At 36.7% G+C, this 15,142-nt stretch overlaps 1 protein-coding gene across 3 annotated transcripts in view; it reads left to right on the top strand.

The window, feature by feature from the left end:
* sipa1 (signal-induced proliferation-associated 1) overlaps positions 1 to 15,142 on the top strand; it is a 167,035-nt gene that overhangs the window by 107,170 nt on the left and 44,723 nt on the right. For all 3 annotated transcript variants that reach the window (XR_010545711.2, XM_065294335.2, XM_065294336.2), the window contains exons 4-9: positions 427 to 615; positions 830 to 1,004; positions 2,642 to 2,745; positions 11,797 to 11,954; positions 12,055 to 12,658; positions 12,889 to 13,163. Coding sequence is in view for 2 of the 3 variants with exons in the window: in XM_065294335.2 (XP_065150407.1) it covers positions 427 to 615; positions 830 to 1,004; positions 2,642 to 2,745; positions 11,797 to 11,954; positions 12,055 to 12,658; positions 12,889 to 13,163 (1,505 nt within the window). In the remaining variant the exon portion in view is untranslated. The remainder of the gene's footprint in view (positions 1 to 426; positions 616 to 829; positions 1,005 to 2,641; positions 2,746 to 11,796; positions 11,955 to 12,054; positions 12,659 to 12,888; positions 13,164 to 15,142) is intronic.

The raw sequence follows: 15,142 nt of genomic DNA, 5'->3' as shown, positions 1-15,142 counted from the left end.
CATTTTGAACACTGGTTGTGAATAATGTGTCTAGACATGAAGGATTTGATACTACTGCAAAAACGTTGAGATAGGAGTATCTGCAGAAGCACATAACTGTACGTCTTGACAGTCTGAGGACAGTGCCAGCTGAAGGGGAGGGTGGGTCGCACACCGAGCAAAAAGCTTCACGTTACATGTAGAACAACTTGCAGGAATCGCACACCGGATGTGCACATTAAATAGAGCAAGCTTAGTCAATTCAATTTTATTTATATAGAGCTTTTCAATTCTTTTTTTCAATTCAGTTTTATTTCTACAGCGGTTTTCACAATTATTAAATTTTTTCAAAGCAGCTTTACATTAATTGATGCAGGAGAAAACACAGTGTAGATGTTTTAAAGCAGCAGTTTTTAATGCATGTCCCTTGTCTTTTTTAACATGTAGCTGAAGACCCTGCGTGGTTCCATTTTGGAGGAGTCTGTTCCTTCTGCAGCACGCCACACGACACCACGTGGCCTTTCACCTAAGAGATTGCTAGAATTCATTTTGCCTGATATCAACCTACATTGTCTTAGACTGGCTTCTACATCTCCTAAAGTTAGAGACACACTCCTCAAACTGGATGAGCAGGGAGTGAGTAAGATTTGTTTCTTTAAACAAGATATGTCATTTTGGCTTAATTTTACTTATAAATAAATGCAAAGTTACATTTAAGTTAAATTAAAATTGTAGAGACGCAGCTTCCATTAGAATGAGTAAGAATGTTGATGTGTGTTTTGAAATTTTAGAGGTTATTTACTTGGTAATATGTGTTTGTGTGTCTGTGTGTGTTTTTGTGTGTCTAAAGCTAAATTTCCAGCGTAAAGTAGGTATTATGTACTGCCGAGCAGGGCAGAGTACAGAAGAGGACATGTATAACAATGAGAGTGCAGGCTCAGCATTTGATGAGTTTCTGGACCTTCTCGGCGACAGAGTGAGACTAAAGAGTTGGGAGAAATACAGAGCTCAACTAGACACCAAGAGTAAGAAAACAACTTCACACACATACACGTTGGTATATGTGGTTTACGGGGACAGTTCCATAGATGCCATGCATTTTATACTGTACAAACTGTATATTCGATTTCCCTAACCTACCCCAACCATTAGAAAAACTGTGGGCAGTCTTTAATCTATTAAAATGTAGTATTTAGTATGTTTTAAGGCATTTAGTATATGGGGACACTTCCTGTAAACCATGGTTATAGCATTGTAAACATTTCATTATACACTACTCATGTCCCCGTAAACCACATATGCCGACACACACACACTCAAACTAAATAATTGGACTACTTGCACTGAGCTTTGTTGCATATTTTCAATTTGAACACAGTTAATGTTTTTATGTGACATTAAATCCACTTTGTTCTTGTGATGATCTCGACATAGAGGCTGGGTTAGAATCCATGTAGGTAGTGGAATCGGACACGCTCTTTTAGACACATGAATAAACACATAATGTGCTTTAAAAAGAGCATTTGATCAGCTGAAACTCTGCAAACCCTGCAGCCCAATCTCCATCTTTTGTTTACAATGTCATTGCAGCTGTTTATTGTTATCTTAAGGTAGCGTAATGCTCACGTCAAAGGGGCTTGACAATATCATGGAAGGATATGCAATGCTTTAGAAGAACCATTAAGGATGCGAACGTGGACGTATGTCTAAATTACAGAAGTTTTCAAACTATAACAGGGTCTGCAGCTTTACAAAAGACTCCATTTACAAGGGTCGAAACCTCCAGAGTAGTCTGGATAACAGGCATAACAGTAGCAAAAGTAAACGTACAAGAAGTGTTGGTAGCACTTTATTTTACAGTACGTGTACTTACCTTGTGTTATGGTAGACAAAGGGAGTTGACACGGAAGTAAAACCAACAGTGTTTATTAAAACATACAACACACATCTAAAGTTGTGATGGTCAATGGCAGATATGAACAAATAGAAATGGTGGAACATGCAGCTCCAAACACAACACTTCTTGACAGTCACAGAATAACAAAGAACACTTTCATTTTACGTAGACAATGATAGACAGATGCTGCTGCTGATGATGAAGACAATTCAACAAAGACGATAATAGTAATCCAAAGGTTGAGGAAGAGAGTCAGGCAGTAACACGATACACTCTGATACAATGTATGTTTAAAGAGACCGGACAGGGAATGAGTGTGTGAGCCAGCACTCATACATCTACATGGCAATATTCTTCTGCAGCCATAGCACCACCAGTTGGCAACAGGAAGTGATCACTGATTATGCAATGTCCAATCTGCCTCACTTCTGTATACAAATTATACTGGTGCCAGTATACAAAAAAGCAGCACTGCCATCTACAGGTTTGGTATTTCCTGCGCTAGAGAGAATTGATGGAAAATTTAAGCCGTATTAAGTAAAAAGCAGAAGTAGTGCAAGTAGTCCATTGCATAAAATTACAACAATATACGGTATTAAAGGCATGAATTATATATTGCAAGTATGGTAATATTTGCTTAACTGTCTGAAATGTTTAGATATGAAAACAAATACAAAGCACTTTTGCACAGTATGTACAGATAAAAATAGCATATTCAGTTAAAAATTTGGTCATAATAAATCATTGTAATGTCTCTATTTGCAGCGGATTCCACTGGTACACATTCTCTGTATACTCGCTACAAAGATTACGAAATTATGTTTCATGTCTCCACCATGCTTCCATACACACCCAACAATACCCAACAGGTAAGCTACAGAATTGTGGATTTACCACTAAAAGCACTTCTGACATTATACTCTATATATATCATAGCAAATTATTTTATAGCACTATCCAATTTAAAGTGCATTGAATATCGCTTGTTAGGATTAGCATTGAGATACCAGTTATACTGCATTATAGCGGGCAGCAACCATGGATATACTGGCTTCTACTGAAATTTCCAGTGTGCTCAGCTGACTCTGGGGGAGCAGCTACCAGGATGGAATCCTCTGAGAAAAGAACTGTTAAAAAGTCTCTGAAACTGCAGCAGTGGAGTTTGTCTTTTCCTCAGAAGCTAGGTTTAGGCCAGAACACTTTCTTTATTGTCTTTAGTACAGGCTTTAGATGTAGGCAGTCTAAGAAAGGGTTATGATGTGTTTCCTTAGGTGTTATTATAATACTGCTAAAGGTTTTTTTTTTCAATAACATATAACATTGTGCAATTTATGACTTTGGTTCTCACCTTCTAACGGAGGTGTCAGTTTCCCTTCTATCACTCATTTAGACATTGTGTCAATGTAGTGACACTAGGGGTTTGCTCTTAGGAGGCCCAGTCATATATATATATATATATATATATATATATATATATTTTTTTTTTTTTTTTTTTTTTCAAAAAATAGATTAATACATTTTTTAATATAAGACTTATTGTGTCTATTTCTGCTATGTTATTTAGTTGTGTTTATAAATATAATGGTTAAACATAACTCTTTAAAGTTAAAACCACAATATAAAGTTTATGCAGAAAATTCCTCTTACAGTGCTTCATTTTATTTTAGCCAAACAAACATTTAGGTTTAGAGCGCTATCTCAGCCAAAAATGAAAATAACCCCATGATTTCCTCACCCTTACATATGTCCATTTAAAAAAAAGTCCTAGCTCTTTCAAACTTTATACAGGATGAATATGGGGTTTATCTCCTTCAATGCCAAAGAATGTGCATCTAAAGATAACAAAAGTAATCCACACAGCTTCAGTGGAATAAATACAGGCCTTCTGAGGGTAATCACTGTGGTTTTGTAAGAGAAATATCCATATTTAAAACTTTACCTTCCAGTAAAGCCACCATCTTAGACTCCTCTGCATTCAGAAGAGAGTATCAGCGTAGTGTACGCATTTTACTTTTGACATATGAATGCGGATGCAGAGACTCATAACAGGAAGCAAAACAACCCTCCGCATTCATCATATGACACTACCAGTTACTTTGTACAGTACATTACATTAAATTAAAATCAGTTACCTCAAAGCAGTTCTCGAAAGAACTTCAGCTCCACTTCTTAAATTAAGTATTAGTTGCCAGTCATTTACCACAAGTGTGTGCGCAACTTCAGCCAGAAAATAGGTTCAATAAATAAACAGACCAAAGTCTTAGATCTTTGAGTTCAGCTTATGAAAAATGGGGGCAAAACAAGTGTTGCATTTATAATTTTCTTCAGTGTATACACTGTAAAATGTAATTAGTTGACCTTACTTAAAAAAAGTATGCAAACTCGTTGCCTCAAAAAAATTAAGCAAAGTTAGCTTACGATTAGTGATTTAGAAAAGCTTGTTTATTTTAAGTGTGCAGTACTAATCTAGTAGTACCACTAACACGCTTTTTTTAAGTTCTTGTAACTTTTTCCTTTTGTGTGGATTGCTTGATATAAATTTAACCCCACTTAGAATTACTAAATACCTACAACTTAATACTTTTAGTTCTGCTTACTCAAAGAAACCAATTTGGGTCCTTGTTTTGTTGTTACGATCTAATAAACACATCCCAAACATATAATTTAAAAGAACACTCACTTGATTCAGCTACATTACAACATTTATTCAATGCACATTTATGTACATAACAGCAGCTAAACAAAGTTGTGGTTGATTTAACTGTAGACAGTTAAAATGTAACTTTTTTACATTAAAAAATTGCATTCAGTTAAAAATTGCATTTTTAACTGAAAGTACAACAAATGCTTTTGTGTCCCAAAGTGAGCAGTGAAAGGATTAAAGCAACAAACAAAAACATCACTCCTTGGGGTTTGTATTTGTACGACATTCAACTATAAAAAGCTTTCCTAAAACACAAATGTAGACAGGACAACCGTGGTAGGTTATTTTCTGACATTATCATCTAATAACAACTAACAACTCTTAATAAAACACTGTGGCTCTATTTCCAACTTTAGCATACCTGGATATCATTACAGACTTTAATGGAATTTCTTATTTTTATTAAGATCAGAAGCAAATACAGTTGCATGAAAGCATCAAACTGTATCTAATAACAGGAGAACATTAATGGCTGCAAAGCTTACAAAGTTCTATCGGACAGCTCTTTAACCCAGAAGACTGTTATTCAGAGTCAACCGTTTTGATGGGAGGTTTTTCTTTCCCAGTCCAAGCATCACAGTCTAAATAAAGTTGAGTGTATTTGCCATGCATTTTGGGTAAGCCCAAACAAAAGACTTGAGGCAAGTCCTTAACATTATCCATAACAATACCTCCCTCCAGAATGATGGCAGTGGAGATGGGCTGGAGGACCACTAAGCTTTGACCCTCGTGAGGACTATCTTCACTGACAAACCCGGTAGGACACCAACAGTGATGCATTCTAGAGCCTGGTGTCTAATGATACACACAGAGAGAAAAGATAAGTTAACAGAGTAAATTGCAAGGCACAAGCAGACAGGAAATAAAATAGGTTGGTCTGGATTGTCTCATTTAGAACTTGATGAACTAACATACAGATCAAAAGCGAAATGAATCTACTTACCAGCCAGCTCATGTGCTGCATCAGCTCCTTGAGTTTCTAGCCAACAGTTCCCTTTTTGTTTTGAAAAGTTCGATGAAACGTGGGGCATACTGGTCCAAAGCCTCAAGTCTCCCTCAAGATTCTTACTGGCGATTCTATTAAACTCAGCAAACACCTAAAAAAGTAGAGAGAGGTATTAACATTCCAACAAGTGTTTGGATTTCTAGCCACACACTTTGAATTCATTTTTGATTTGCATAATTTTATTGGTTGAAAACAAAAATAGGTTACCTGTCTTTCTGTGAAAAGTGCTGGCCATCGTTCAACCATGTTCTGTATAGCAGGCCCTTGGTTTTTACAATTTCTTGTCTGCATAGTGGGAATGATTGGTCCATCATTTGTGAAATGAGAGTGCCGCATTTGGTTGTTTTTTCTTCATTTCTTCCACTAAAACACAAATAAGTGACATTATATGGGGATGATGGGAGAAACCCACACAAATAAGCTCTGGTTAAAATAATAATAATAATTTGGGTTAATGAGTAAGGTAGATTTAAAAAAAATTCTCTCACATCTTCATGGACACAACAATTAATGTTTTAATATTTTTCCTTGTAATAATGTATGATTATTTAAAACTTTAAAACTAAACTGAAAAATCTAGGGGTGATCTTTGATGCTCATTTAACATTTGTTCCACATGTCCAGAATACTGTTAAGACATCTTTCTTTCATCTTAAAAGTATTGCTAAACTGCGCCCAATGCTGTCACTCCCGGTTGCTGAAAAACTGATTAATACCTTTGTGTTTTTACGCATTGATTATTGCAATGCTTTATTGGTGGGGGTCCCAAACGCTACCCTAAATAAACTACAGCTGGTCCAAAATTCAGCCGCCAGAATACTGACTGGAGCCAAGATGAGGGATCACATCACTCCAGTCTTGAAGTCTCTACATTGGCTCCCTGTCAGATTTCGGGTTGACTTCAAAGTCCTTATGCTTACATATAAGGCTTTAAATAATTTGGCTCCACACTATCTCACTGAGCTTTTAGTATCCTACACCCCTGTGCGTGCTTTGCGCTCCTCTGAAACTGGCCTTTTACAAGTTCCAAATACCCGTTTAAAATCTATGGGTGATAGGGCATTTTCAGCTGTCGCTCCTAGGCTTTGGAATTCCTTGCCTGCTCCAATTAGGCAAGCAGAATCCCTTAGTGTTTTAAAAATCCTCCCTTAAAGCTTATTTCTTTAGGGTAGCTTTTACTTAAAATTGATCTCTCTTTTAACTGACTTATTTTGTGTGGTTTTATATTTGACTTATTTTATGTATTGCTTGTATAATTGCTTGTTACTTTTCCCTTGTGCAGCGCTTTGAGATGCTACTTTAAAGGCGCTATAAAAAAATAAAGTTTATTATTATTATTATTATTATGATTAGAAAAAATGCAAATGCATTCGTGTAGATGAGGGAATCAAAGTGTATGCTCGTTGTGCACACTCTACATTATGGCCAAGCATGCTCGCTTAAAATAGCATCGGAATACCCCAAGCAACACTTAAAACAATTCCACCACTGACTTTAGACATTAGGAACTGCAAAATAGCATCAGGGATTGTTTGCGCCTTTGACGACTTGCGGCGCTGCATAACACTGAAGTTATTCCTGAATTTTAACGTGTCAAAAGTCTTTAAAGTTTCCAATTTTCAACACCGAGGAAGTTGTGGATTGAAAAAATAATAAAGTATTGACCAAGTTTCAGCAAAATATAGCCACGTTATGTCTATAATATGGTTAGCCAGCGTAAGCAGACATTACTACACGCAAATCAAGCGCAAAATACTGGCGCAGACTTACAGATACAAAACGGTGTGCACACAGGTAAAATATTTACTCACCAAATAAGTGTGCCAAGCACAAGAATCTCGGCTGAAGATAATCAAAAGTGCCGTAGAAGCGATGTATAGATCCAGCTCCACCTGGTCAGTTGCGGCATGTGGTGAGATGACTTGTAACGACCGTCTGCAAAAATTATGATTCCCGCAACGCCAAGACCCGCCCCACGAAGCACCTTGATTGGTTGGGTTTAGGCATTTCAGAGAGGACTGATCTGCGCATGTCCACATGTCATAAACTTACTTTTTCTATTTGAATCCAGCTCAAGTAGACTGAGCTGGTAAGATTTTTCAACCTCAAAGTACAAGTAACTCACTAAAAGCAAGTGTTAACAGCAGGTTGATAAAAACTGATTAAGGTCAATTTACTTTTTTTAAGTAAGTACCATGTTTGCATTTACAGTGTATAAAACCATTAAAGGGGGGTTTCACATAAGCACTTTTGGTGCACACCCAGGTCCATTTCATGTCAGAGTTTGGTTTTTGCACCAGCAAACTGCACCCAAGTCAGCCTGAAAAAGGTCACTGGTGGACAGCCTGCTTTCTTTTGTACAATTTAGGTACTTTGCAGCAGTAAGATACAAGTGGGTTTCTGTATGTATTCTTAGATAACAAAACTAAAGGTTTAAATAAAGAACAATGAGGATACAAACAACATTGTCCATTTTGGCGCTTTCTCTTTCATAGCTGCTGCCTAACTGAAGTTAATTGCTGAAGCTTGATGACACAAGTGTACCAATTCAGAACAAAGAATTGGGATGTGAACAGAGAGACAAGCGGGGGAAGAGAGAGAGAGGGGAGCAGTCGAACTCGGGTTTGGACCAGACAATCGAACCTAATATGAAACCATCCTAAAACTGTTTTAGGGTTAACAAAATTCTGTAAAATGACTGAATGTCTTGACAGAAAATTAATGTTTTAATGTTGCAAAATTCCTCTAATGATCTTTATACCACGGGTCTATTGAATGCTGTATTCTGAGTAGCTGAGAAATGTTCCATGGGTGTTGATTATTTTTCAGTAAACCGCTCACCTAACTTGTGAAATGTCTTAAAAATAGGAAATGGAGCAGTGTTTGTGATAACCGCAGTATAAAAGGAATAATTGACTCCGGTCCTTTCAATTATTAAAAAAATTGCACACCTGCGGTGTAGCGGTACAACGCTCATTACCACCTTGGGTGTGCATTATTTTCTTATAATTCAGCGAGCCGTTGTCAATTATTCCTTACTTATATTAGATGACACCAAAATGTACAGTTGTAAGGTAGTATAAGTAAGGAATAATTGTCGACGGTCGTTGAATTATAAGAAAATAATGGAGTCAGTTATTCCTCTTATACCATGGTTACCACAGACATTGCTCTGGTGCCTGATTCTATACAACATCAGGAAAATCAGAACTTTCCTGTCGGAGCACGCTACACAAATCCAAATCCAGGCTCTAGTCCCTGTTGTAGGCTCTAAGCAGACTAAACTATTGCAATGCTCCCCTTGCTGGCCTTCCGGGCCTCACAATCAGACCTTTACAGATCCATAATGCGGCAGTCAGAGTGGTCTTCCATGAACGAAGAGAGTAAATGTCACACTCCTCCTCATCAGCGTAACACTTTAAGGCATGGCCGTTGCTACCATTGAGGACACCAAGGTCATGTCCTCTGTCGTTTTTTCTTGAAGTTTCATTTCATTTTTAATGTGAATAATTAAAATGTTTATTGCATTTGTAGACCGATTTGCCTAAAATTATATTAAAACAAACTATTTCAATTCAAGGCCCCCTAGTTGCCCACAACAATATTTGAAGGCCCCCCACTCACTCAATTTTTTCCACATTAAATTAAATAGAACTTGGAATCACTAGACAGATGTATATTAGCTACTTAAATGGCCAAAAAAACATCTTGCATAAAACATTTTTGCTTGTTTTACCTTATTTTAATGCTTGTTTTGTACAATTGTTAATAATTTTAAGTCATCTTGATTCCCCCTTATGGGCCCCGACCCCCTGGCTTGGAAACATTGTGTTGAGGTATTTATAATTATTTCACAGCACATTAACATTTTAATGACACATTTAATTTGTATCACTGGTAAAAAGTATTTTCAAATATAAATAATATTCATGACACAATTATAATGGCCTCATGACAGCTAATGTCAAAACCAACATGATGGTTTAATGTAATGTTACAACCCAGTCTCACCCCATGGCGTCAATATTTGACGACACTTGACCATGCGTCAATATGTTGACGCGGAGGGTATACCTTTCGCGTCATTTTTTGACGAACTGGGGACTTCAATACTATTAAGTCCGTTGCATTCTCTTTCCTATTTTCTTACCATTTTCGTGTCGGTTTAGGGTTAGATTTCCATAATGACATCCCTACCCAAACCTAACTCTAACCCCAACGCCAGGTGACAACTGTTTAATTTCGCGTACCTAACTCTAACCCCAACGCCAGGTGACAACTATTCAATTTCGCGTACACTGTTTAATTTTGCGTAATCTAACCCTAAACCGACGCGAAAATGGTAAGAAAATAGGAAAGAGAATGCAGCGGACGTAATAGTATTGAAGTCCCCAGTTCGTCAAAAAATGACGCGAAAGGTATACCCTCCGCGTCAACATATTGACGCATGGTCAAGTGTCGTCAAATATTGACGCCATGGGGTGAGACTGTGTTAAATGTTAACCTATAAAGCTAGGAAGTTTATTAAAGGAACAGTATGTAGGATTGTGGCCAAAACTGGTATTGCAATCACAAAACTTGTGGCTTAAACTGGTACTGCAATCACACAACTGGTGGCCAATACACAACATGACAACATAAACATCAGTTGAGGGCTGCAACTCCACCTTTTAAATGACAATATCCTGGCCAGACCACTGTTGTGAGTGATATAAGTATTTGAAATGAAAATGATTTCTTAATGTCTAGTGACATATCAGGGCAGTTTTATGATTAATTGATATACATTTCTTACGCACTGTTCCTTTAAGTTTTATAATAAATCTGCTATGTCAAGTTATATTGTCTTTGTTATATTGCATTTTTTTTAATTCAAGTTGACATAACATCTCAAACAATGTCATATTTGCATTAAAAATGACATAATTAAGCGAATGGCACTTAATGACAGTTTTCATAAACGTGCATAAAATCTCCTTCATGTTCATGACACGTGTCATGTCATGATTATGAAGGTGTCATGTCAGTCTTATGCACACCCATTCAAGTAAAGTGTAAACATACAGTATATTCTCGATTGTTTCCAGTAGATTTTGTATAAAGAATTCTCCACCAATATTGTTTATCAATAATTGCGATCCTCCCCCGACAGGCCTTCCAGCCTACACAACAGCCAACAGAATAAACAACAGTTATCATTTTTGTTTTAGTTCTGTAATGAGTGCCTTTTTTATATTTATAACACATAGCCCTTTTTGGTTTAAAGAAGCTTCTGTTGTTGCTTCGCTTTTTTGAAAATGTAATTAATTTTATAACATAACAGTTAAAACTGACACAGGTACAAAGATATGTAGAACAAGTGAATTTAAATTAAATATGCCAAAATCAGCAAACACTGGTTATAAAAAAGGATATGTTTTTGTTCATTTAATTTAGGAGTTAACATTTAACAAAGTCATGCTGAAATCATTCATAAGAGCACTAAACAAAGTTTAACATGTTAAGTGTCTTATAAAGTTTTTGTTCATATAATATCGCTTATTACAATGATTACAATAAAGTAAGGTATTATCAAAACAAAATCTAATAAATATGGGTTTATAAAACAATGTTTATCCCCCCAAACAGACAGAGTGTGTACCCAAAGTGTAAAATGGCAAAAAGGTTGAGACAAAATACATTAGATTGCATTTGTTAACTTTTAACACCCCACCCTGGACCATACTAGTTTAAAAAAAAAATTATCAAACAGTTCTTCTGTAAGTTGTAAGAATAACAACCTTTAATTTCATCAGATAATCGATAATGTTTTGCCATTCAGTGTGACTTAGGGGGTTGTGTTCTGGTGGGTGCATGATGTCTGTGCATACTAGGGCTGGACGATAAATCGTGCACGATTGACAATCACGTGCGATTTATCATGCAGCCCTAGTGCATACCCCATAAAATAAACATAACCGATTTTTGATGCTTGATTAAATAAATGTTTTTTTCATTAATGAGTGGGATGTTTAAAGCAATGACACTTGGAAGATGTATTAATGAAACAAGGCCTCTTGGATGTCAAGAGATCAAGGGAAGCTTGATTCTTCATGTTATAAACCCCCTGAATAATAATAAATAATACAAATTATTGTCTTAAATAGTTAGTTTTTTGTTCATTTTAATCTGTCTACCAACCTCTCTGCCATTTCTTTTCTTTTCTCTTAGTTACTGAGGAAGAGGCACATAGGAAATGATATAGTTACAATTGTCTTCCAGGAGCCAGGCGCCTTACCCTTTACCCCAAAAGCCATCCGTTCCCACTTTCAACATGTTTTTATCATTGTCCGAGTGTATGAGCCATGCACTGACAATACCTACTACAGGTAAAAGATTACACAAAACTTGTAAAACTTAAACCAAACATAAATATATATTTAAGAATAAATATTATATATATTTAATGTGTTTTTGTTTCTTTCTCAGAGTTGCTGTGACCCGTTCCAAGGACATCCCCCTCTTTGGTCCCCTTTTTCCTAAAGGGGCATGCTTTCCACATTCTCCTGCCTTCCGTGACTTCATCCTTGCCAAAGCCATTAATGCAGAAAATGCAGCTGAGAAATCTGAAAAATTTCGATCTATGGCCACTCGCACACGACAAGAGTATCTGAAAGACCTGGCAGAAAACTATGTCACCACCACTCCTATTGATTCTTCCACCAAATTCCCGCTGCTGTCACTGGGTGGTAAACGTAAAGAAAAGTTAAAGGGAGCTAAAGGGGCAGAGCTTCATAGTGCAGGGGCTTTGGTGTGGTCCGTCACAGCTGTTCAGGGTGGCAAGTGTAATGGGTTCAGCCTGCCCTGCCTGCTGGGTGTATCAGCAGAGTTAGTGGTGCTCATCGAGCGGTTCACGCGAAGGGTAGTATTTAATTGCAGCTGCCGTGATGTGATTGGCTGGAAGGCAATGACTGAGACAGGAGCTCAGGGTGGACCTTGCCTGGACATTTTCTATGAGAGGGGTGAGGCAGTAACTGTGACAGTGCCAGACATCCAATTGGAGGATATTAAGGAGGTAGTCCAGAGACTGGAGGTGAGATGAAAATATTATGCAATATCTTTAGCCCAGGGTATAACTGTTTTTATGATATACTTGTAGAATGATATTTTAAGAGAACTTAGAAAAACAATTCTTTACATTTTGAATTGGGTCATATATTTTTTGCTGAGGTTATAGATATCCATGTTATATCCATGATATGACATATGACCATGATATTTTATGATTTAAAATACTGATTTACGATATATATATTATTTTAGCTGATAACAAGAGGCTGTGAGGCATGTGAAATCACACTTCTGCAAGATAAAGCATGCCAGCCCGGATTCCTGATGAGTGAAGAAGGCTTTGTTACCAAGCTCCAGCAGTCTGGGTATGCAGAGAGTGCAGGGCTACAATTGGGAGCTCGTGTAGTTCGCCTTTGTGGCCAGTTCCTTGTGCATCTGAGCCAGGAAGAGAGGAGGGGACTTCTCTGCACTGCACAAAATTTAAACATCACTGTCATACCTCCAGATGAGAATGGAAAACCACGCAGGTAATTGGTGCCACTTTAATGAGCTAATTTATATGTTGTCAATATCTACCAGTGATGCGTGAGTCATTGTATAAACATCCCACACCCGACCGACGTTTTCAACTAACCCACCCGCAACATGGACCGCAAAAAAAGTATTGTACTCAACCCGCTTCCTGGCCTGTATTTATTTAAAGTAGTAATTGTTTAAAATAGTTATTGACATCTTTATTTCAAACAACCCGACGGACCGCGACCCGAATATCATTAAAAATATTTTTGGATGACTTGTAATCACAGATGACCGCAGGCACCCGCTCATTTTAGATTAACCCGCTCACTGATCAAACATCACTGATATTTACACAGGTTTTCAAATCTATATTGTCCTTAATTTAATCTGTATGAAGTGTATAAGTTGCTTGTATCTTTATTTATAAACCCATATAGCAATTTTATTCTATCCCAGCTCCAGGTCGCGCAGCCAGTTTTCCCTAGCCCCTATACAAAAAATAATGGTAGCCCAAAACACTATGACAGCCACATTTGTTCTAGCTTTACCTGACAGCAATATACAAAAATATTAGTTTGTTAAAATGCATTTACTTTACTTTAATCACAAAGTAATTTCATCCTTCGTAAATAAACAAAATTTTCCAAGCTATACACTAAGACAGTGTCAGTATATTTACTAATACAGTTATGGGTAAGTAAAAGTTTGTAACCAAAAAGAAACTTGTAAGTAAATAATTTGCATGATTTTAACTTGGGTAACAAACAAAAGTTTGAAATAAATTGATACAAATTAAATGAAATAAATATATTAAAAATAGGGCCGGGACTTTAACGCGTTAATTAAGATTAATTAATTAAACCAAAAATAACGCGTTAAACATTTTTAACGCATTTTAATCGCACTTATTTTTGCACCGCGGAACATTTCTCATTGGATGAGTTTCGGCGGACCGATTATACTGGAGCACCAACTAGCGTTCATGACTTCAGAGAACAACAAATCACAGTGAACATGAACGAAGAAGCTGATGAGACCACTTTGGTTGGCCCAGTGGATGGGAAATTCTTTTATAAAAAACGAACGGATGGAAGCGTCGATAAGAGCATGGTTGTGTGTAAGCTATGCAACAAGGAATTCACATATCACCGCAGCACATCGAGCCTCAAGTATCATCTTAATGCAAAACATATTGCAGCTAGCGTGGACATTAGCCCTACTCCGAGTACAACGACTTGGTTGAACAAAAATAAACAATATTTTGTTGCTTAAGCTTATGTATTCAGTCATTATTCATGGTATCCTAAAAATCCATGTGAAAAAATAACTTCTCAATGTTATCAGGTCAAATATTTATATGTGATTTAAATGTGATTAATTTCGATTAATTAATTACAAAGCCTCTAATTAATTAGAATATTTTTTAATTGAGTCCCGCCCCTAATTAAAAACAATACAATTAATCAAAATAAAACAAACAATTAAACAATATTAACACTCAGGGGTTGACTGTGGCATGGTCGCCAAAACCTCTTCTTTTTATCACTGGGCAAAAAGACTGTAATTACTTGGTTAATAATACATTGTGCAAAACATTATGTGCAAAAGTGTCTAGTTTTTTGCAAAATTAGTGGATATTTCAGTGGCCATTTAGGATCAACTGCTTCTTGTTTTCTTTGGAAGTTGTTTGGATGAAAGCTTCTGCTAAATGCCTAAATAGAATGAAATATAGCATAGAGACCTTAAAAGCATACTTTTCATTTTTTTCAGTACATTAAAGCAAACAAGATATATTCTGACCATTCCTTAAAAAATATTTAATATGAAATTTATTTAACTAAGTTGGGAAGGAGCATGGTAATGTAATCCAACCAATCGGCATGAAGAGCTCTATATACTGTATATGGCCGTCCCTCACCTCTGTCATGTGAACGTTTTTTGCAGCATTTTGCCCCAATCGGGGGTTGTCACGTCCAGTTTAGTCCTC

This window comes from Paramisgurnus dabryanus, chromosome 2 (genome assembly GCF_030506205.2).
Source record: "Paramisgurnus dabryanus chromosome 2, PD_genome_1.1, whole genome shotgun sequence".
Lineage (NCBI taxonomy): Eukaryota > Metazoa > Chordata > Actinopteri > Cypriniformes > Cobitidae > Paramisgurnus > Paramisgurnus dabryanus.
This window is presented reverse-complemented; position numbering and strand designations above follow the sequence as displayed.